This window comes from Furipterus horrens, unplaced genomic scaffold (genome assembly GCF_987537825.1).
Source record: "Furipterus horrens unplaced genomic scaffold, mFurHor1.1.pri manual_scaffold_7, whole genome shotgun sequence".
Lineage (NCBI taxonomy): Eukaryota > Metazoa > Chordata > Mammalia > Chiroptera > Furipteridae > Furipterus > Furipterus horrens.
In genome coordinates this window covers 95977534-96001813 of record NW_028327177.1, presented here as the reverse complement: position 1 = coordinate 96001813, position 24280 = coordinate 95977534, and the positions used below count along the sequence as shown (strand labels likewise).

The window sequence follows — 24280 nt, the reverse complement described above, 5'->3', positions numbered from 1 at the left end:
AGGCAGGACATGCTGTGACAGTCACAGACCTTGATTTGCATATTGTAGGGCTTGTCTGGCCACTTGGCCAGGGACCCATGTCCTTATTTGAGAGTCTTCCCTTTGACCTTGAGAAGAATTGGCTACCTTGCCAAGTTGTACTGCCTCTTTAAAGGAATAAGAATACTAATAAACAACTGTACTATTAAGACACATTTTATCCTGTGAATGCACTCCCTAGGGACGAGCTTGGTGAGGCAGTGGCTGCCTTATCTCAGCAATGACACAAGCAGTTAATGGTGCTAGCCCAGTGGGCATGTTCTCAAGCCCTGCATGTTAGGACGTGTTCTGTGCTCAGCCATGCTTGTATCCATTTGCTTCTCACCACAGCCCTGTGAGCTAGGTGCTGTTCCCTTCACCCTAGAGGTGAATAGGTGCACACTAGCCCCAGAGGAGCTTGGGCAAGTGCATACTGGCCCCAGAGGAGCTCGGGCAAGTGCACACTGGCCCCAGAGTGTACACAGCCTGTAGATGAAAACCTGATGAGTTCTGAGCCTGATTCTGACTATGGGGCCCTGGCTTTTAACCCATCTCATGACTGGACTGACTCACTGGTAGTGAATCATTGTCTGCAACTTGAGGGCAGGAGGTTATCCTTCTCTGACAGCTTCTCCATGCTTTCCCAAGGCTCACTTGGGCCTGATAAATATTTAGGGTCCAGTGGTATTTGGGGGTTAGAGGGTGAACAAATGAACACGTGAGGGAATGAATGAGTGGAGTGAAGGAATGAAGTACCCAGTGGCCATTAGGCCTTACCGTTCTGTTCATGGAGGAGAGAAGACATGCCTTCTTCCCTTCTCCTAACATGGCCACTTAAGCCTCTGAGACAAGAGGAGGCCAGGACCTCAGGGGATGGGGCCAAGGTGTTCACCAGCTGAGGACCATGGCTGCCCTGGGAGAGAAACATCTGCCCAGACAATGTCTGGCTCCCGGCCCTCAGCCACACCCCTTCTGCAGATGGCATTAGCTTTGGGCAATGCTTCTCCCCCTCCAGTTGTGGGCCTCCCACCCCCATCTCTTTCCTTCCTGTTGGCAGCATGGAGCAGCACGTACAGTTATCAATTATTAACACACACAATATTTGTTTCACAGAGGCTGCATGGATGTGTGTAGCTAATTTCCTCTGGCCTTTCCCAAAAGAACACAGAAAAACCAAAGGCATTTTTGGGTTTTTCAAACCAACACAAACCTGGCCATCACTGTAGCCTATTCTATCATGCTTCCAAAGTCAGTCTGCAGGTAATACAAAGGGCACTCACAGCCAACAATGAACACTGCCGGAAAGTCCTGGTGCTTTCACATGCCCCCAGATAGTCCCAGCTTCCTCCTCAGATGGGTGCCCCTCTTGTCCCATCCTCCTAGGCCACGGTCTGGTTTGTGTGTTCACCACATCTGGCCTTTATTTAAAGCTCCACCTCAAAGTATTTCATAGCACAGAATATCTTTCCTTATTAAATTCTCCCTCACATATTTTTTTCATAAAACAGGCACCAAAAACTACAAACCTACCTGTGGCTCTCAAAGTATCTGTTTATAAACCTTTGGAAACCGTTTGCAATTCGTTAATCACATTTTCAAAGGAAGTTACAGATTACAGATACACTAACAAATGCCATATACGATGCCTCGGTCCCAGTAACAAGATCCTCACGCAGGGAAGAGGGAGTAGGGTGGTGGACCTAGGGTTTGTCTCAGGCCAATCCCATGGGAGAAGAGAGAGCTGGCCTGGGAGTCAGAGAGTTGAGAATTCAGTTCTTTTTCTGTCACTCTCCATCTGTGGCCACACATATGTCTTCTCAGTCAGAAAACAGGTACAGGGGATCAGCTGTGCTTAAACACAGTAATTTATCTCAATTAGCAGTGAGGTAATTGCGAGGTTCTCTATAGGAACACCAAATCACACATTTCTAAATAATCATTAAAGTACCAAAGTTTGTGACCATTTCATTTAAAATGTGCTTTTAAAGTGGTTCATTTCCAAAGAAAAAAAATAAAAGCATTCAATATATACAAGTTGGAACTCTGTTGACTATTTATACTTGAAATTCAAGCCAGCTTTAAAAAACAATCTTTAAAAAGGAAAGCAGGGAATGTGGAGAGAATGCATTGGTACATGAAACATCTAAAAGAATATGATTCCAGGCACAGCTTGATTCAGGTGTTGCACCACATGGTTCAAGACTTGTTTCGTGTCTGTGCTCTGCTTCCTCGGCACTGACTTCATTGTCGGGACGTAGTGGCAAAGGCGGCTGTGAGGAGTTCAACTTCACATCCTACCACCTTAGTGACACTAGTGGGTAGAGAGCCCCTTTCCCTGGATAAGTCCAGGAAAGCATATAATTTGAGTTGACCTGAGTTGTGTCCCCGTCTCTGAACAAATCACTGTGTCCTGGAGAGATCTGGGTCTTTGGCACATGCTCAGTCACTTGTCTACCTCTGACCCAAAGGTGGTCTTACCTTCACTAGAAGTACGTTTATTGAGTGAACTCAAGGGGTTCCTATAGGAACAAAAAAGTCATCACTCTGTAAAATGTGAGGAATGGATGGTGGCCATCTGTACAGCACAGGTGTTTTCCTAAAGGTCTGATCTCTAGTCATTTAATGTGTTTCCTAATGGGGCAGATGAAAAAGGGTGGAGTTGAGGTCATCATGCCCGAGTTTACTCATCATTCTCAACCTGTTTTATAGATGCAACAGACCACTTACTTTTTCGTGTCTCACACAAATTAATCATTCTGCTGCATTACTATTTATATTCTAAAGGAGCTTGTCTGTTAATAAAAACCCAAATGGAAAGTGTTTCAGACCTATTTCACATGCCTGGTTAAGGAGACATTGTGTGGGGACAGAGGGGCATTCCTAAAATGCGGTTCTAGAGGGAAGATCTCCAGCCCTGTCTGGTTTTTTCAATGAAATTAAATTACAGAGACTTGCTGGAATATGGTGGCTTCTTGATCAGTATGCTGGGAAATCTTACTTTTCCTCACTCTCTAATCTCTCCAAGTTTCATGAATACCAATAATATAATGTAGTGCATTTCTTGAGTGGTTATTAAAAAAATGAAGAAAGACATCTTAGGAAAGGTCAGAAATCAAGGTTTCTCTGCAATTCCACTTTTGCCAGATGCCATCTAAAAGGATTTGGGCTCTTTAGCACAAGTATAAATTTCTCTGCCAGGAGAGTCTTGAATTCCAACTTGGTGTTGAGTATATAACTCTTGGTGTGTAAGATTCACACCAGGGGAAGTTATATTGTATGATCATCCTCTTCCACCAACATCTCCTGCCTGCCTGTGATTCACAGAACTGTGGCCTGCAAAATTATTGAATGGGTCCCCATTTCATGGAAGTGAAGTATTAGCCAATTGTATACAGTGAGCCTGTATCTTTGCCAACAAGCACACAGCTCTCAGGAATTATACTAGTTACACAGTAAGGGTTTATTTTGTGCCTGGGCATGTGCTTGCCATTTCACATACAGTATCTGTTTAATCCTCTCAACCTCCTGCAGCTATGGAGGTGCTCTTGTTTCTCCCCTTTGCAACGGAGGAAAAGGACGCTTGGAGCAGTTTGACACTTTGTTCAGTCACGTGCCCAACAAGTGGCAGGATCACTGTGGTGTCCTCTTCTAACAAAGATAGTTAGACACTTTTTCTGAGGATGAAGGAACATTTGGTGCTCTAAACCTTGGGGGTCTTTTTAAATTTCTTTAACCCTTTGAGTGCCAGTGTCACTGTGAGTGACACTGACAGATTTTCCCCAAAGTGCCAGCATAGCTCTCAGTGACTCATTTTTTGGTGGCTGTAAATGTAAATAGCAATGGAATAATTCATATTTTATGTTTTTTTCTCTTTTCCTGTACCTCAGGTTATATATTGATATAACTTTTTCTCATGTTGATCCAAATTTCAAATTACACGTGGCACGCAAAGGGTTAACAGTGGTTGAAATAACATGAGGTTTTGCCATGATAATCTGGTCAGGGACTGTGGGGGCAGGGTGTCCTCCCTCATACTGGCTATATGAGCTTATCTAACTCATTCTTTGATTCATTACTTAACTCATTAGAGCCCATTTTCCCAAATGCACAATGGGCCATAAATTGACCTTCCAGAGGTAGAAAGGTAATAAACTGTCAGCAAATCCTGGAAAGAAGGAGGCACTGTTAAAATGACCATATATTCTTAGTACCTTCCACTTACTAGGTGTCCCATAAATGTGGGTTGAATAAGTGAATGAAGGAGCCTTTTGAAGAGACCAAAGGAAGACCTTCCACCTAGGAAACTGTAAAAGTTCTGTGTTTAATCATCATAATCTGGGCTGCATGAACTTCTGGGGTGCCTAGTGGCTCTCAGGGATGGCTTTTACTAAAATGGGACTTGGATCCATTAGCACAGATAACAATGGTTCAAGAATGTCTGACTTTAGCTCCTCAGGGGAAAAATTGGAACTCTTCCCGCCGTGCGCCCTCCCCATCACACCTCCTCACTCTGAGACTCTGGTGACAGCCCTGCTGACCTCGTCCTGTTCCTCGCACCTGCCCCGACTGGCCCTCACGAGGACCAGAGCTCCCCTGCATACACGAACTTTCCAAAGCTGGATCCAACAGAGAATCTGCTATCGTTTACAGTGGCTTCTGAGGAAACCACTTCCCTTCCTCCTCATCTGGGGTGGATCTGATGTCATAAAAATGACCGTGACCGTTTGTTCACTGGAAACCTCAGAGGAGGGAGTGGAAGGCCGCTTGACCAGGGGTGGTCAGGGCTCACTGCCCCTTAGAGGCAAGGCAGCCTTCCTGGACGTTGGAGGGCGGGGGCAGTCTCCAGAGATGTCTCGGGGTTCCTGAAATGCAGTCAAAATGCAGACGTAATGAGGGTGGGGAAACCAGCTGGCCTTGTTTGGCCCCACAGGGACTCTGTCTGGTCTCTCTCCCTGGATTTCACTGGGGCCAGTTCAGACCTGTTTGGTTCAACCTGTTGACAGTGATTTTCTCCTTCATGTCTGGTGTGCCTTCAGCACCTGCCTCCGGGGTAGCCGAGCAGTGTTCCAAATGGTAACCTGTGGTTTTGGTGTCTTGAAACACTTAGAGCTGCTCTGCATCTCACTTAGAATCTTGGCAATTAAATCTAAAGATGACCAATTTAGAGACAAAGCAAATAAGAAAAAACTGTTCATACATACATATTTTTTTTCCCAGTGTGCCATTAGCCCTATCTTATGAGCTTGTAAAGGGATTGCTTCTCCTTAGCCTGCAGTAGAGGGCAGACTTTCCTACATTATAAACACCCCAATAGCCAACATGAAAGGCCCCAAGACACAGGACTGTCCAGACACATGAACGTCCTGCTGATAAAATGGTTGGCTTGCAGGATGGCTAATGCCAGTGATTTAGGGGGAAAAAAATTGAAACCACTTCCCTAGTTATTAATGCACTCATCAGCTTTTCCAGAGAAATGCCCCATGGCCATTCAATCTGGTAGTGATCCCCAGTCCCCACATCCACTCTGGGCAAAACAGCCATGATTGGCTCAGGGCTGCTGTGGCCAGAGTGATAGCAGGTAGAAAATTCTGTGTGTCTGCTCAGTGTTACCAGGATGTTGAACCCAACTGCAGAGATCAGTGCTTTTGTAGCCTAGCCAAGGGGTATGGAGTACATTTGAGACAGGAGGTAGGAGTGGGAGAACTATAAAACATAGTGGGATGCCACTAGGTATTTGGTAACATATGTAAGACACCCTTTCCTGTGTTTTGAAGGGGTGGTTTTTAAAGCTCTAAAGTAGAGGAAAAGGCTCTTCCCCATCGCACACATAAACCATCTGAGGAGGGAAAAGCTCCGCTTTGTGTCTGGTGTGCTTAGAGCCAAGGGGTTCCCTTGATAAATTCATATCAAGCAAAGAGTTAACTTGTATATTCTTCCAGCTTGAAGCAAATGTTTACAGGAATCTGGACTCGGCTCCCCGCCATTGAAACCTCTAGGACTGGCACTAGACATCCCTCCACTCCTGGTCCCCATCCTCAAAACAGGACTTTGGAGGATAAAAGTTGCCCTGGCTGGTGATCTCACGGAAATGTTTTCTTTTTCTGCCCTTTCCCCTTGCTAGTACGAAGAAGGAAAAAAGCGAAGGAAACCTAACTACAGTAGCGTTGACCTCTCCGAAGTCGAGTGGGAAGACCGAGATGACGTGGTAAGTGATTTGTTTTCAAGCCTGGTGAGGTGGATACTCCATTGGATCCACTTCTGTACCTCGTGACTGCCTCAGGAGCTGGCAAGAGGCCTACCAGAGGGACACCTGGCCACCAGAGGGACATGGAAACAATGGGCCCTTTTATGGAGTTTGGAGCTTTGTAACTCTCTCACTGGCCAGACCAGTTACAAACAGGCCAGCCATGCAGCCTGCTGTGCACAATTTGCAAAAGCCATCCTCTGGTGGGCTCTGCTCCCTTCTCTAAGCTGATGAATCCATATGCCTCTTTAGTGCTATTGATGGGACCTGTCAGTGTCAGGGGAGCCTGGGTGGTGGGCTCTACCTCGTGCAAAGTCACCTCTCAGGATTTCATGGCACAGCTCATGTTGGCCACCTCCTTTCCTGGTCAGTAACAGCCTTTTCCCCTTCACCAGCCACATTGCAGTAGCCACATGCTCATTCCCCATACAGATTCAGCCTCTGGTACCATATTGAGAAACTTCCTAGGCCCACAGCTTAGCCCCATCAGTCTTCTTGATATCTTCTCAATAAAGTCAGATCTGTTAGACATGGTTGCCTTTGTGTGACTGCAGGTGGATGGTCCTAAATTAAATTATAACTGTCCAGGTGTTTCTGGGCAGATCCTCACTCCTCGCCTTCTCTCTTACCATCTATGTGCCAAGGCCACGGTCCACTGCGTGCATCCTCCCTGATTGGTTTGGGGTCCTCTCTTAAGTTTCACCTTTGAGTCAGCATTTTTCCCAACCCTCCCTCTGCCCTGCTTTCCAGAGGGATGTTGATGGAGACCATTTGAAATGCTCATACTGGGTTCTCAAGCTTCTGGAAGTATGGCCAGCTTGGCAGTTCTCTCTCTGTAGCTTTTCTTCTCTACCATCCTCCGTTCCCTGGATATCTCCACTAGCATAAATATCTGATTTTCTTCCTTGCCTATAAAATGCAAAAATCACATCTGTTTCAGAATTTAAGCTATTTCCTCCTACATCTGTACTAAGTCTTTTTAAACCCAAGTTCAGACAAAATAACTTTGCTGTTTGATAAAAAGCTACTTCCTCATCTGCACTCTTTTGCTCACATGCTGGGGGCTCAGTGGCCTGGTAGAGTTTTACATTTTCTTGTTCTTTGAACATTGTCATCAGGATTCATGTCAGCTTCTTTTGATTGTGCTATACCTACTATATATGTCCTTTTTTTTTTCAACCTGTTCACCCCAAGAAGCAGAGTAGCCCAGTTATGAGAAGCACAGCTCAGGGAAGAGCCTGCATGGGTTCAAATCTGCTTTCTGCTGGCCGGTCTTGGGCAAGCAATTATCCTGTCTGTCCCTCAATTTTGTTTCTTGTTCTCTTGTTTTTCTCCAGCAAAATGAGTAGTGATAGCAGTAACTACCTCATAGAGCTGTTTTGAATATTAAATGGGTTAATGTATTGAAACATATAAATACAGGTGCTTACATTGTTTTGTGGGCATGGTTAGCGTCCTAGGAGTGGCACCCACTGTTGGCATTATTGCTGTCATCATCGGTCCTCAGGGAACTTTCTCATTAATCAGCGTCCTGTGGACTTGCTGTTGCTAAACTGTCTTGTGACTCTCTGAACGGTGCACCCCATTGTATTTCCTTCTCTTCCATCTTCATTTTATTGTTGCTTTATTCTGACTTCACTGGACCTTTTGGTTTTTTCTTCCAGGAGGCTTGAACCTTGGCAACATACTTTCCCATCCCTTCATCTTTTCCACCTTAATTAATATGGAAGGCAGACTTGATTATGCTTGTTATTACGTCCGAGTCCCACATCCAGGAAGCATCGCCTCTGTAGTTAACAGTCAGCTGACACTCACTTCTCCTTTGCCGATGACTTGAAGACATTTATTACATGGCTCACTCTAGTCTATCACCTGTGCCTCAGTTAAATTTCAGTGAGGTGAGATCTCCTTTTACTAACAATGGTTTGGAATATGCCTTTTATTTCCTTGTCCTATCTTCCTTTCTCATCGGAGCTGCAGAGAGTCAGATTCCAAGCCCTGCATACACACTCTTCACCTTCATCTGATTTATAGGACTGGGTTCTGCCTGTCTACCTGCTGAGTTCCCATGTCTCTAGCAAGTCCAATGCTCTTGTTCAGCACAAACTGGTCTCTGGTTGTCTCTTTGGTTTGAGTCTCTTGTCTTGTCCTATTGAGAGCACAGTACATTTGCAATGTGAGTCTCTTCACTATCAACATGTTTGGGAAAATCCAAGTCACCATTTCTCTCCAGGGAATTGTACTCCATGGACTGGAGAATTCTGGAATCTACACAAAGCATATTTGAGAAGTCTACACAAGATCCCATATGCTCATATGCATGCCATTGGGGTTTGCATGTATGTAGCAGAAGGCAAGCTTCAGGTCAAGGTCTGGGAATGGCCAGGCAAGCAGAAGTCCTTTAGGAAGAAGCGGCATGAGTGTGTCCAGCTACGGAAAACTTCTTGAAGGAAGCCCCTTACTCTCTTGGCAACTAGGCTTGTGTTTAATTGAATGACCATACTTATAAAATAGATCCTGCGTACTTCCAAAAAAGGTGTGAGGTCACATATACTATTATTAAAACACATGCAAAATAAAACTGGTTAAGATTAAAATAAGAAAAAAAAATTAATTAGAAATCATTTAGAGGAGAATGAGTGAGACTTCTGGTTTCAGGGTGAGTCAGGCAACATGTCAACAATACAATGAGTAGGACAGGGTCTTATGAGGACCCATGAACCAGGAGGTGACCCTGAAATACCACTGTTGATCACCTCTTGGAGGAGAAAAATTATTTTTAAAATATCATCCAGAGATAGCTAGAGGAATTAAAGATGATTTTTATCTTATTCCTATTATCTTTTAGTTATTCCCAAACTTTCCATTGTGAACACAATTATTTCTATAAACAGAGAAAACTAAGATAAATAATAACTGCCACATATTAAATTCTTCCTACATGCAAGTGCTGTTCTAAGTACTACATGTGGACAAATTTGTTTATTTCTCACAACAATCCTGAGGAGTTGGTATTATTGCTGTCTTCACTTTATAGGTAAAGAAACTGAGGCCAAGAATTGCTCTAATGGTCCAAGAGCACTAAGAGTAGTTTCCAAGCCAGGCAGTCTTGCCCCAATGCTCTTGAACACATTGGTATGCCTTTGAAAGAGCCCTTGAATCCAGGAGCCCATGAAGACCCTATATCAGTGCCTTAATGTGTTATCCTCTTCGGGGGTGCAGAAAAGGTGGGTTGTATCTGGAACTAGCTGCTGCACAAAGGCTTGTGGCGTGTGAGTACACCCCCAACAGATTCAGCTGAAATCCCTCATGTTGCAGCATAAGCCCTTTTTCCACTGCCCTCCAGGCAGTTCACATTCTTCTTGCTTGGGATGCCTCTGATGGAAAGATTGCTCGGAGTCCTTTCTTTCCAAATCCCATAAACCTCTTCTCTTAGAGCATATTTCTGAGACCTTTGACCATTTAGTTAGTTTGCTTTTTATACCTGTTCTTGTACCTCTGCAGCTCATGCTTGTGCCCTGTGCCCCCAAACCAGCACAGCCCACCTGAGATCCCACACTGAAGCAGAGAGAGAGAGGGAAGGAGGCAGGGAGGAAGGGAGGGAGGGAGGGAGGGAGGGAGGGAGAGACAGAGAGAAAGAGAGAGAGAGAGAGAGAGAGAGGATTTTATTGTATAAACATTCTGTGTCTGAGTCTGTTTTCCTATTTGGATGCAGATAATGAACATCCATTAGGAGAATGAGGTATCTTTATATAATTATACACAAAACCTAAGGTGATCAATGACTCTCTGGGGAAAGCTTCCTTAATGAACTCTGACCCAAGAGAAGAGCTGTAGGCTCACAGTGGACCTGGAAATAAGGTCACCAGCTGGCATGGTCATTAGTAAAGTGGGTGTTTTGAGTGATCAGCAAAGCTGCTTCAGCTTCAGAGTGCAGACAAGAGAGACGGACTCACTGGGGCTCTGGCAAAGTGCATCTGATCTGGATAAGGAAGGGCCCAGGGGAAGGGGGGTGGTTCCTGGAGTCCCTGGTCATAGTCACCAGATTATTCTTTTTAACCTGAAGAAGTTTGTCCTTTATTTTATTGATCACGCTGTGGTGAAAGCTTCTTTAATGTCCACTGCATGAACACACTTGCAAATGTTTGATATCTGATAGGGGAAAAGAAAGGTATTATCATTAATATTTTAATTCACCTTTCTTTGACTAGTGCGTTTAGTTGAACATCTGCACATGTGATTTTTTGATGGCTGCATAATATTCTTACATGAGCACACCCAAACTCATTGGGAGATTTTCCTCTGCCAGGCCATTTTCATTGCTCCAGTTGTTCTTGCTATAATCCATGCAGTGGCAGTTCAGGGACATTCAGACAGCTCTGAGCAGCACCACTGATCATGCCCTTCCTGCCCCAGTTGGCACTGATAGCATTGTTACTCCCCTCACTCTTGCTTTTGCTCTGGGTACCACCTTGGAACCTAGACCTTGGGCCTGGTGGTACCACTGACTTACCATAGCTCTTGGGGCAAGTTGCCCCCTTCTCTAGCCTCCCTCTCCTCAGATGGAAAAGTAGCATTTCTAGAGTGCTTCAGCCTCACAGTGCTGTATTGTCACCAGACAGTCTACTGAAAAAGCACCAAACTTCCTTCTGCATTCTGGCAGTGAAGATAGAAAACCATCTTCCTGTCCACCCCAGACTGTAGCACTTAGAGTTTGTGAGAGAGCCTATTGGGACATTGAAACCTCAGACTATTGCATGGTCAATGTTGAAAACATTTTCTTTGATTTAAAAAAAATCCAGAAATAGCAATAAATTACTTTTATATTAATACTACACAATTTTTATATTGATGCTTTCTTTCAATGTGTCTAAATGCTTTCTCTCCTGATTTGAAAAGCAGAAGGAACAGCATGGGTTCAGGTGGCAGAGATCCTGTGTGACGTTGGGCAAGTGCCTTACCTTTGTACTTCAGTTTCCCCACCTATAAGACAAGGATAATAATGATACCTTAAGAGGTAAATTGAGGGTTTTAAAACCTGTGCTGGCACGTGATAAGAGCTCAGTATCTATCAGTATTGTCCAAGCCTCATTCGAATCTGATGAGCACAGTTTATACAGCACCTGGCAGGATCACTGGGGTCTGGAAGTCCTCACTCATGAGCACTTTTGATGGACTGAATGGAGGATGAAGAAACTGAGCCACAGAGAAGTCACAGGATGGTGATACGTGTCATGGTAGAACTTGCCACTTGAGCCTTGATATTCTGATTACTTCTCTTTACATTGGACTGTCCCTTTTTTGGTCTGTGCCAACCCAGATGTGGTGACAAGCAGCAGTTTTCAACCTGAGGACTTAGGGGAGAGTCACAAATTCATTTAGTTGTTCATGAGCAGCAATTAAATGCAATGAAATCTGTAAAAATAGACATGAGGGCAGCATCAGAGAAGCCGTATTTCTTATGTGGCTCACAGTCAAGAACATTTGAAAAACTTTGGTTTACAGCACATGCATTTGTGTCCAGCGAACTGGAGTCTGAATCCTGATTCAGTAAGCTATTGAGAGGGGCCTGGTAGTGAAGACAAGTGAGGAGGATGGTAATAAAGATGCTGCTGCGGCTGCTGTGACAGTGGAGGGCAGCCAACGTTCACTGAGTGCTTAGGGGGTACCAGGCACTCCTGTAAATATTAACTCCTCTGGTTCCCTCTCCAACTCTGTGAGGTGGGAGCTCTCATTAATTCCAATTTTCAGAAAAGGAAACTGAGGCACGGAGAGGGTAAGGGATTTGTCCAGGACCATAAACCTCTGACTCCAGGGGCTATTTCTTAACTACAGTGCTATCCTGTCTCACAAGTAGGTGTTCAGTAAGTAGCCTTATATGAAAAAAAGGGCAAGACTAGACTAATCAGCTAGGCGTTCACCTCCAGAAAGCGTCAGTGACCATGGCCTTGGATCCTCCCAGACCCAGAGCTGATTGTTCTGTGCTACTGGGAGTTGGGGGTGGGGTGGCACTAAGGGTAGAGAGGCTTACCTAATCTCTGACTTGCCTGGGGAATGTGAGAGGGGAAGGTCCCAAATGACTTTAGGCAGGCACCAGAAAGAGGAAAAATGAAAACCATGTTAAAGATAAATCGAGCTGTTCTTGAAAGTTAGAAAGTAGACTTAATTAGGACCAGCTCTCCCGATCCAAAACCACAAAAGTTAAAATGGGAAAATATTTCCAGAAATGCCCATTATGTGTTGTTAAAAAATATCTAGAGTCGAATATATGTTTTATTTTATACATGCCTCCAGATAAAAATTAGGCTTTTACTCTCTCTTACAGAAGATGGAAATGTGAACCCAAATCTAGACAACCCTGAATCAAATTTAGGTTGCTTGCAAGCATTGCAGTTTTCTATCAGCCAGATCTTATTCAAGCTCCTCAAAGAAAAGAGGGAAAAGGATAAAAAAGAAAGAAAGAAAAGAAATGGCACAGAACAGGGAAACAGCATTTCCTGACAGGCTGTAGCATGTAGCATTTGCTCCTGCTCCATTAAATGGCCCTCCCTGTCGTTCCCTGTCATCTCCCATTGGTGCCCATGATGGCACATCTTTCATCACTGTGTCTGCTGTCCTTCTCTGAACTCATGGAAGGGCCACATGTAATTAGAAGAGGTCAGCCAGGGATGGGGGAGGGAACCAGGCTCACTGTTCCAAATGGGGCCTCCAAAAAATCAGATATACGGTCGCCCTATTCACTGCTCGTCAGTGTCAGTGAGGTCATTAATTGGCCCTGATGTCTCAGAGAGCATTTGAAGATGATTCATGCTAAGAAAAGCTAATCCCTGTCTTCCAAATGATTGGCCTTTTTTTTTTTTTTTTTTAATTACTGTATAGGAAAACGTCTTTAACTTAAGTTTTGAAAAGTGATTTCTCTAAGACAAACCAATGCCCTTTTTGAAAATGTAACTTATCCCCAGAGACATTCTTGTTTCTTTAGTGTGTTCCTGGGTTCCTGGGGATTCATTCTCTGACTCTCAGGATTCGTCAACAATGCACTGGGTTTTTTGTCATTGTTGCCCTGAGGTTTACCCAAGCACCCCAAATTGAAGTTGAAAGTCATTTTTTATTGTTCTTACCCCTACCCCCCTCGTACAAAAGCCATTGGATGTTTATTCTTCAGAAACCCCATTTTAGGGGTCTGAGTGCAATCTGCAAACTCACTGTGAAAGCACCCACGACTGGGTGGGAAACAACCCACCCTGTCACACCTCTGCTTTGCATAGCCCCCAGTGTGCTCCTGAGCTGGAGGACATGAGGCATCCAAATGTCCTAGTAGCCCAAGGAAGCACTAACATCTTTTTCTTTTATCCTTTTAGTTAAGAAACGCCATGGTGAATCGAAAGACAGGGAAGTTTTCCATGGAGGTGAAGAAGACAGTGGACAAAGGGGTACATTTTTCTCAAACATTCTTGCTGCTTAATTTAAACCAAACCACTGTGAAAAATTAGCTTTGAAAGCTCTATCTGGAATAAATATCTTTCGCTGAGATCATTTTTCTCTTGTCTTTACTTATCTCAAACAAGATTCATGTAGTACTGTTAACCTGATCATAGTGTGTCCATTTATTTTTATTTATTTCTGAAAACTTCACCTAGCAGACTAACCATGTTTTCTTTTCTCTACGACTTTTTTTTTCAATCTAGAAACGGGTTTTGGTGATGACAAATGACTACTATTATACAGACATCAAGGGTACTCCTTTCAGGTAGAGCTGACCATAATACATGGACATTCCATCAGACCCATCAGTTGTGTTTGTACAAAACCTGCTGACACTCTCAGAGCTCATCATCTGAAGATAACCAAACACCCTACCAAAAGGCTGGAAAGAGTGAGGAAGGGGCTATTCCCAGGCTGCTTTTCTTTTTGTTTTCCAGAACGGGGAAGATGGTTCAGGCTCAGGCAGGAGAACTCATTTAAAATTGTCTGGCTTTGCATCTCATTATTAAGCAAATTAGCTTTGGGGGTTCCAACTGAGGGTGGAGAGACAAGTTCAGAGGGTTACCAGGGTCCTTAACCATCTAACTTGCTGCCTAGTGAGTTTCATTTCACCTTTTATTTCCATAACTAAAAAAAAAAAAAAAAAATCCTTCAAACTTGGAGGTAGCATACCCATCCCTACATGTTGTACTTCCATTTTAATTTCTATGAACTGTCCTCCTGTGCTTGTCTACCTTTGAATCCTGTTATTTCTCTTTGTAACAGTCCTGAAAAATGGCTTTGCCTCAGTGCCTGCTTACAGATATGTATGTGGCATTCTAACATCTCCCACTACTGTTAACTTGGTGTTGTGACACCTTTTGTAAAAAGTTATTCCAGTGGGGCTGCTTCATGTTCCTGAACTCGTGCCTTGCAGAGCTAAGGAGAGAAAGAATTTGCTGACCATAGGTTAATTTGAAAACTGAATGACAGACTGTTGTCATGTGCAGCCAGGGATCATGGGTAGGTTCCATGTGGAACCAGAGCAATGGAGGGAACATGTGACCGCTAAATGAGTTTGCCACATGAAGAGACTGTGTTTTCAACACTTGTTCTCTTAATTTAGACAAATACTGAAAGGAATTTAAATCAAGCTAACGAGAGTGTGAAAACTCTATTAGACTAGGGAGAGAGTTGAGCAAAGAAGCTCACAGAGAAATAATGTGGCTATACTCAAGTGGTGGTAGAAGTTTTCCTTTTCGCCCTTGAGAAAGCGTTCATTTTCCCTAGTCGCAAACTCTAAGGTCTGGAAAGACCTGTCTCGGCTGAATGTAGGGCAGGGGTGTATAAGGTGGTAGTGAAGAGCAAGGCAAGTGGCCCTACTGAGGGCATCCAAGAAAAGGCCTTACTAGAGGACTAAGCAGTTTGCCACACCTCTCCATCAACATGAGAACAGTTAATTGCTGCTGGCACTTCCAATAAAAAAAAATCACTTTGAAGCAGCTAATTGAACCTAAGAAAAACCAACACCAACTATAGTCAGTGAGGTTTTGAAAATAAACTGTTGAAAAAATTATTTACAGAACATAAAATAGAAATGTGAAAATGGAAAATAAAAAAGTTAGTCCACAAGTCTATCCCAGGCAATGACATGAATTTCAAGGTCTGCTTTGTTTCTCTGCACAGCTTAGGTGTGGCGCTCTCCAGAGGCCATGGGAAGTATTTCTTCCGAGGGAATGTAACTATTGAAGAAGGTAAGATGCTGCCTTGACCAGCCTTACCCTTACCTTTGGGTTAACTGACAACCTTGCTAATCTGTTCAATATTCTGGCCTATCCCTGGACATTTGACTCAACTAATTCCCTGCTTGATGTTACCTTGCTTTCCTAGGCTGATTATGAATGGTGGGACCGCCAACTAGTGGTGGCCTTCTTTATGATTTCATTTATTTTGTATTCTGCTTTAATCCACAGAGGTGTGGAGGCCAATCATTCTCTAACTGTATTCTTCTCATCCATAAAAGTCAGTACCAAGAAAAATACAAATTAGTGTACAAACTTAAGTCAAGGAGAAAAAAATGAAAACAAAAATATGCAAGCCTTAGTCTCCTATGTGCTTGAGCCACAAATATCACTTGTGTTTCCTGGCAGCCCAGGTCCGGGAGGGAATTGTGATCATTTAAATGATTACATGGGTCAGAAGGAGTAAGTAGCACCTTGAGATTCCCAGATCCCATTGTCTTCATAAAGCACTGTAAACTTCTAGTGAATAGGGGCAATTGTTACAGTTCTTTAAGACTTTAATGTTGTTGTCACAATCCTTACTGGCCTTCTCCTCTCCCCAAAACCCAGTAGCTCAGAGAAGTTCCCTTTCTCAGTGTCCACAGCTCACAGGGAGAGGCAGGGCTGGTCTCTGAAGGGCTTTATGCCTAGAGTGGCCTTGAGTACATCTCTTGCCAAACCTGGGTGTTAAATTCTGCATCTGCACAAAGGAGTTGGACCAGACTGGTGCTCTTTCTGGGTGGCCATGAACAGGAAGGTCAGTTACAGGTCATATTTCAACTGGTTAGAGCTGGTTACAAATGAATGTGGTGAACTTTCAGAATCTGGACCATCTTGTGGCTCAGATGTAGCTGAGAATGAAGAATGAGATTGGTTGTCCCTAAGATGCCAGTTTTCAAAGACGGTCTTCGTGCATTGTTTGACAGGTGTTGGTTTTTGTCTCCCAAGCAGTTGTGTGGTTTTAAGGAATAGGGAGGAGAGTGAAGGGGGTCCCTGTGACCTGGGCAGAACTTAGAGTGTGCCCACTGCAGACCTAATCTATTGTGTGGCCTCTTCCCAGAGACATGCAAGAGAAAACAGGCAACTCTATGACTTGAACAAAATTCTCATCAGGATGAGAATATTCCAAGATCATTTTTGTAAATTCTAAAATTTTATGACTCCATGAACCATGTGTAGCTCTGTGGATATCACTGACTATGAAACCAAAAAGTATAGGTCTAAGCCATCTAAGGTTAAGCTAAGGAAATAGCTGATGGTCAGAACAATAGAGGGAGAGGATATTAATAGATTATCTGTCTTTCATATGTCCCTTCCCTTAGTCAACCCTCAGTACATGGGATGGCAAGTTGTTTTGCATTGTCTTTTGGATCATTTCTTCAGTCACACTGTCTTCTCCCTGGATGTCCTCAGTTGTAAGGCTGAGAGGACACAAAGAGAATTTCAGAGCTAACTGTAACTACCATGCAAGAAACTAGGTTGAATTCTCAGCAAGGGGGAGAGTGTCAGGTTATCCGCACAAATGTGGTCAGAGCTTCCTCTCTTTGTTGATCCTCTATGAATAAGAGGACTTACAAACCTGCCAATTTTGCTGAGTAACTGAGCCTGAGAAAGCTGCTTCCCCTTGGGCTAACTAGGAGAGGATCTTGTCATCAGAAAGGGCCAAGGCATGATTGTTCTCTTCCTTTCCTGGAAAAGGAAGAAATACCTTGGGAAAGACAACCACACTTCTGTAGGATCTTCCATAAGGAATGCTACCCCACAGAATGTATGCATTTTCAATGTGCTTTGAAAATGCCAGCCAGATATTTCAAATATGGTGAACAGGCAGACTTTGCTCCAAATGTATGGAATCACTATTGAGGTTGAAGTCATGGGCTGCAGTTCTAATTGCTGAAATTGCTCCTTTTTTGAATCTCCTTGACACTTCATCTGTATTTTTAAAATCTATTATATACAGTAATTGTTCAGTAAATTAGAGTTTATGTCATTATTGTCAGCATTAACAATCATCAGTAGGTGTGATTTTGTCAGGAAGATCAAAATAAGAGTAGGAGAATTAGGAAACAATTAAATGTCCTAGGTGCCCTAGGAACTCAGAGAGGTAGCAATGGAAAAGATCTGTCTTTGAGGGCCAATCTATAAGTCATATGAAATATATCCAGAGAGGGCTTTGTGGATTAAAGTTGATGAGAACAGAAACTAGAAAAATAGATAGACCTGACATCATTAACCCAATATTCCAGGAAGGTAAGATCCCACATGAGGGCCTTTGTATATATTTCCTTCTACCATGACCATTCTCTCTCCAGTTATCTACATGGCTCTCTCCCTCACCTCCTTTTGGATTTTGCTTTAAAGTAATTTTTTTTCAGTGAAGACTTCTCTGACTTCCGTGGTTTATATAAAACATTTTTCTCAACCCTTCTCATCTCTTGGCACCCCCTATCCTTGTTAGATTCTCCTTTTCTTTATAGTCTTCACTACTAACTGATAAACTATGTATTTTAGTTTTATTTACCACTTTTCTGCCACTAGAAAGTAAATATCATGAGGAAAGTAATTTTTATTTTGTTCACTGCTACATTCTCAGGTTCTAGAATAGTACTTTGCTCAGTAAATATATGAAATGAAGGGAAGGAAGGATGGAGGGAAGAAAGGACAGATGGATACATGGATTGTCCTAGGGACTGACCACCATCCTATTTAATTCTCTTGTGGAATCTATGAGTTAGGCATTTTCACCCATGTCTTCCGTCTGATAACTCAAAGAGTTGGAGTGGCATTCCCGAGATCATTCAACCAGTATGTATTAGAGCCAGGATAGAGCAATTTGAAAATATATGATAACATTCTACCTAATTTATCCCCTACTTCCTATAAAGTCAAACAGGAGTGTGCGATGATAGATCTAGTATTCTTCTGTGTTTTATACAATTGTACATGAGGAGAAAATTGGAATCCAATGTGCAATAATACACTGTTGGTTATTCAGGAAACGTTGACATCCTAAAACAAGCTATAAGCATTATTGGAGTCCCTGAGGTCATCATTCAGAACTATATGTCTGCTGATGACCCATTGAAATGAGGTCACATGAAGACACAAGGAAAAAGACTGATTTCACGTAATTGGCATTCCATAAAAACTCCCAAATTCTCTGCTAGCCCCTGTTCTCTTAGCCACCTTTCCAGACCAATGACTCATTTTTACTTAGGGTTCTGCAAAAACTGATCAAAACAGTGGAATATTGGCAATTTCATATCATTCAACATATAATTTCACCCTCACAATCACCCATCAGTTAGAGACTATTATTATTATTTCTGCCTTGCACATGAAAAGACTGACATTTAGAAAAATAAAGTAACCTGCTAATGCCACCCAGGAGGTAGTTGGCCTAGCCCTGTCCCCAATTCAGGCTTCATGGGGCTCCAAAAGCAGTGTTTCCGCCATCATGCTAAGCTTCTCTCCCACAACCCATTGGCGTGTCACTTCTCTGCAAGGAGTTAGGGCTTTCTTGGGATACATAGCCATGGAAGGTGGTGGCTGAGTGAGGTGAGTGGGTACAGAGTTCTGCTTGGAAAAGAACTTGTTTCCTTTCTTTGGAATTCCTTTCTTCAGTCATATATCTTTGGAGTTGATGTCTACCCTTAACCACCCCATAGCCCTAACTAAGAACATTTGAAGCACATGGGAGGACGAGGAGGGTCAGTGCCCCATACAGATGGCACTTATTCATTCACTTCTTCTCCTTGACCTCCAGGCCTGCATGACTTAGAACATCCTGATGTGTCCCTGGCAGATGAATGGTAAGAATTCAAGTCCTTCATCAATATTGGTATTTAGTGCCCTCTTTGATTTCAAGTTGTCTTATTCCCTTGCTCAGTTCTCCTGGTTCAAAGGCAAAGAAAGGTGATGCTGTAAATATTTACATGCTCTTATTTTGTGCCGTATCATGTTCTCAGGTCCTACTGCAACACTGACCTACACCCAGAGCACCGTCACCTGTCTCAGTTAGAAGCTATTAAGCTCTACCTCAAAGGCAAAGAACCTTTGCTCCAATGTGAGTGTGCTTCTAAATGTGTGTTGTGTGTGCATGTGGTGGTGGAGGAGTGAGCTCAAAACCACAGTTTGCTTCAGTTTTCTAGGGAAGCTTTGCTTTGGCAGAGACTATCAGTCACATTAAATCCAGCCAGATGTCTGCTTCCTGTAGGAACAAGAGAAAAACTGTGGCTTATGGAAAGCCATGCAGAATCCCCAATCCAAGATTAAGCCTTTACACTGGATTTATCCTCCTACCAAACCATTTAGTCAAATATCTGAATGGGATGAAAATATTACAATTGGGAAGGAACTGTTTATATCTGTTCATCCAGCTCCCTTATTCTACAAATGATAAACCAGGGCTGGAAATGGGACTAGTCTCATTCGAGGTCATAATCTAGGTCTCCTGGTTCTCTCCAGGGTGGGATCGCCACTGTAACATGTTGCCTCTTGTGGGACAAGATCTACCCCTCTCCTACCACCAACAGCCCTCTGAGGGAGCTCAATGAGTCAGAAATGGCAGGTGACCCATGACAGGGAGCAGTGGAGAGAGCAGCAGCAAAATGGGAGCTCCCTGAGTGCAAGATCTGACCTTGAAATTGTGTGTATTAGTTGCAGTAGCTGAAGACTGAGCAGAGGGAGATTCACCAGAGATCAGCATGGCACCTGCCCCTACCCCTAACAGATATCACTTATTCAGTAATGTGAAATGTTATTTATGTATGTTATCTTAGAGAAGAGTCACAGCAGCCCTGTCAGAGGTATAAGGAGGTTATCCAGCCCCTGAAGCACATCTTCATGAAATGGATTAACCTTTTGGGATATTCTCTGGTAGAGAAAGGATCAGATGTATATCATATGAGCCCAACTTTTTTATTTACTTTGACTTTTTAATGACATTTTTAATTTTTAAAGTATAGAAATTAAATTTAAAAATCATTTCTATTTACCATCCAGCTTTATCAAGTCTTAACATTTTGCCGTACTTGCTTCACATACCTTTTTAAAGAATGAAACATTACAGATAATGTTGAAGCCTCTCCGTGCCTTTGCCCTGTCCTGTTGCTGTCCTGTATTTGGGCATCATTCCCATACATTTTGTACCATTACTATACATAGGAACCCTGGCTGGTTTGGCTCAGTGGATTGAGCGTCGGCCTGCGAGCTAAGTGTCGCTGGTTCGATCTTCCAGTCAGGGCACATCAGAGAAGGAAAACTCTGACTCCAAAAAACCTCCGCTGCCTTGCGGCATACCTCTTCAGGGGAAAGGCTAAGGGAGTAAACCCCGACAGAAAATCTGGAGCCGGAGTCCCTAAGGCGGTTTGACGTTGTAGTCAACACCGGCAACTCCTGCGGCGCACCTGAAGCCAAGCTGTATTGACTCCGTCTTTCCCTTGGACACTTCAGCTGCGAAGAGAGGGGGGGTCTGCTGCATGGGCAACAGCAGACCCTCCATATCACCCTGCCCAGGCTCTGTAGCTTCAGCTTCACTGGAGAGGACACTCCAGCGTCATCACAAGATGTCGATTCAATACGGGAGGAGACAGATACCGTGTCACTCCCGAGTCGGACTGCACAACCATTCTCGACACTTAAGAAGCTACACCATCGTCTCTCGAGACGGACGGCTGCCGCCGTCGACGACTATACATAGGGTGGGGCAAAAATAGGCTTACATTTGCTTGTATGGAAAATAATACAATAATTAAAAATAATAACATAAAAATTAACTGTTTCACAGACTCACCATTATAAACCTACTTTTGCCCCACACCATATATAGGTATCCGTAAAAATATGTGACATTGTCTATATTAAAACATATTTTCTATATTTACTTTCTATAACATTTATATGTAATATACTACATATATATTGTATATGGTATAATAGTATATGTATTATTCTACAACTTGTGTTTTTACTTACTATAATTTGTGTTGATCATTTAGCTCTAATTCATTTTTCTGAGATTTTAAAACAAAGTTCTTTTTAGGAATAATTTTAGATTTACAGAAAGGTTGCAATGGTGGCACAGAGAGTTGCTGTATATCCCTTATCCAGTTTTCTCTGTTGTTGTTGTTGTTTTTCTCATTTTATTTTATTGTTCAGTTAAAGTCGTCTCAGTTTTCCCTCATTGCTCTTCCCTGCCCTGCCCACCCCCACCCCCACTCCCACAGTCAATGCCCATCCTGTTGTCTGTGTCCATGGTGGGGGGGGTCCTTTATATTTGTTCCTTGATTAGACCCTTCCCCTTCTTTCCTCCATTATCCCTTTCCCCCCTCCCCTCTGGTCACAGTCAGTTTGTTCCTTATTTCCGTGTCACTGGTTCTGTTTTGCTCATTTGTTTGTTTTGTTCATTAGTTTCCTGTTATAGGTGAGATCATAGGGTATTTGTCTTTCGTCTCCTGGCTTATTTCACTTAGCATAATACTCTCCAGTTCCATCCATGCTGTCACGAAGGGTAGGAGTTCCTCCTTTCTTTCTGCTGCACAGTATTCCATCGTGTAAATGTACTATAGTCTTTTGATCCACTCATTTACTGATGGGTACTTACTATATATAATAGTATTCTACTATGTGATTACTCATAATTCTCAGTTTACCTTTTTTTTTTTTTTTGGTGGTGAGTTATTCTCTTTTCTTTCTTTTTTTTTTGCCTTTATAACAAAGCTCCACCATGCTCTTGGCCCCAGCCTAGAGGAGGCTAATGTGCTATGTGTGATAATTAGTTGCCCCCCATTGTGGGGCGATTAGAGGGCTCTAGGATGCCTCTGCTGGTCTTGCGATGTCCCCTTGATTCCTTAGCCTCTTCCACAGAGCTCTGCCAAGAGTTCCTTTGCAAAAAGACTTATTTCTCCAAAATGAAAGAAAAAATTAATGGAAAAAGTCACAAAATAAAGAGTCCTGGGGGTTATGAGGTTATCGTATCCCTTTCCTTTTTACAATGGACTGGAATCAGGGCCCTGAAGAATCACAGACTTTGACAGAGGACAGCAATGGCATGAGAAGAGCAAACTTCCTGAGAATTGTTGCCTTCTGGCCTCCAAATTGCAGCATTGGCATGATGTCTATGGCATGAACTACTAGATGGAGAGAGAGAGCAGAAAACAGAAGCGTGGGATACCCAAGGTTCTCCATTTATTATTGCCTCATCTGAATGCTTAGGGGGCTCCTAGATTGCTGGCGTCTCAGGTGTCAGACTGATGCATATTTTCAGCTGATGGGAAGTTAGTATAGAAAGCAACACACTGTGTGAGAAAGCAACCTGCAGATACTGCAAAATGAGCCCAGTGAATGCCTCTTGTGCCTGGCTTTGGGGCCCGGCCAAAGGCATCTTTTCAAGTCTGTTTTTTCCAACAGGTGACAAAGAACTGATACAGGAAGTCCTTTTCGATGCTGTGGTGAGTGCTCCCATTGAAGCCTATTGGACCAGCCTTGCCCTCAACAAATCTGAGTAAGTGGTTGCACGTGTCCCCCTTTCATGGCCATTTCCCCACAAACAGTCCAAAATATGGTTATAGTTTAGGAACTAAACTGTTTTAGGAGCCTGGTGTTAAAGTTCTTTAATTTTCCCCAAAGCTCCAAACCACAAGAGCTAGAACAGATTAGCGGCTGGGGTTTGGATGGCAAGCTACTGGGTTTGACATACAATTTGTTTGAGTTTTAACATTACATGAAATTTGGTATGCTGAGGCAGGGTGACACTTAGATTGGGGGTGGGGGTGGGGGTGGGGCGGAAGGAGCATTTTGTCTCCTGCCCTGACATGGCTGCCTCTGCCTCACAGTCTGGGGGAACTTGGGATCCAGGCCAGGTTAGCTCGTGAGTAGGAAGGGGAGGTGAGAGCTCTGTCTCATTAGGGTGTTGGATATAACACTGTGGTTTCATTTCCAACGTGGAGGATGCCAGGGGCTGGGGGCTGGCAAGGGTAGTTGTTGTCATAGACTAGGGTGAGAACTGCTTCAGCAGCTTATTAGTACTATTTATTTATTTTTTTTACTACTATTTTAAGTAAACTGTCAAAGACTTAAAATAGTAAGAAAATCACTTATTTTTCTGTTACCTTTATGTCATACATTATTCAGTTCTCTTTCCTCTTCTGCTCTTTAGTCACTTACTTCCTTCTTTTATCTTTGCTTTTGTTTATTCTCTCCTATCCTGCCCATTCTGCTCTCATTTCCATTCATTTATTCATTGATCAAACATTGAGTGCATGTTTGTTATGTGCCAGGAATGGGGCTAGGTGTTGGTGAAATGGAGGTAACTCAATTAAACATGGTCCTTAGCATCATAGTGTGTGTGGTATACAGTATGCTGTATTAAGAATTTTGATAACTGTGTTGAACTAAAATGAAGGCATGTAGATTGTAACAAGACCTAGAGTGGAGATGAAAGAGAGGGAAGACTTTTCTGAGCAGGAACTAGTTCAAGGGTTGGGGAGCATTTCAGGGTATTAAAACAGTGTGTTCAAAGGCCCTGAGGTAAGAGAGTATTTGACACATTTGAGGAATTTAAAGAAGGTCAACAGAAGGTAGGTTGGGACATATTGGAAGATGAAGTTGCACAGGTGACCCTGGGAGTCAAGTTAAAGATTTTAGACTTTATGGTCAAAAGTATTGGAAAATCATTGAAGGGTTTTGAGGAGGACATGATTAAATTTGTATTTTTAAAAATCCTTCTACCACTGTGTGAGGAATGGATTGTAATGGAATAAGAAAAGTACTA

General features: G+C 43.1%; 1 protein-coding gene across 1 annotated transcript in view; it reads left to right on the top strand.

The window, feature by feature from the left end:
• CACNA2D3 (calcium voltage-gated channel auxiliary subunit alpha2delta 3) overlaps nucleotides 1–24280 on the top strand; it is a 931470-nt gene that overhangs the window by 733897 nt on the left and 173293 nt on the right. The window contains exons 18-24 of the mRNA XM_090284008.1: nucleotides 6140–6223; nucleotides 13624–13695; nucleotides 13951–14012; nucleotides 15413–15480; nucleotides 19274–19319; nucleotides 19476–19573; nucleotides 22918–23011. Of these exons, the coding sequence (XP_090140134.1) occupies nucleotides 6140–6223; nucleotides 13624–13695; nucleotides 13951–14012; nucleotides 15413–15480; nucleotides 19274–19319; nucleotides 19476–19573; nucleotides 22918–23011 (524 nt within the window). The remainder of the gene's footprint in view (nucleotides 1–6139; nucleotides 6224–13623; nucleotides 13696–13950; nucleotides 14013–15412; nucleotides 15481–19273; nucleotides 19320–19475; nucleotides 19574–22917; nucleotides 23012–24280) is intronic.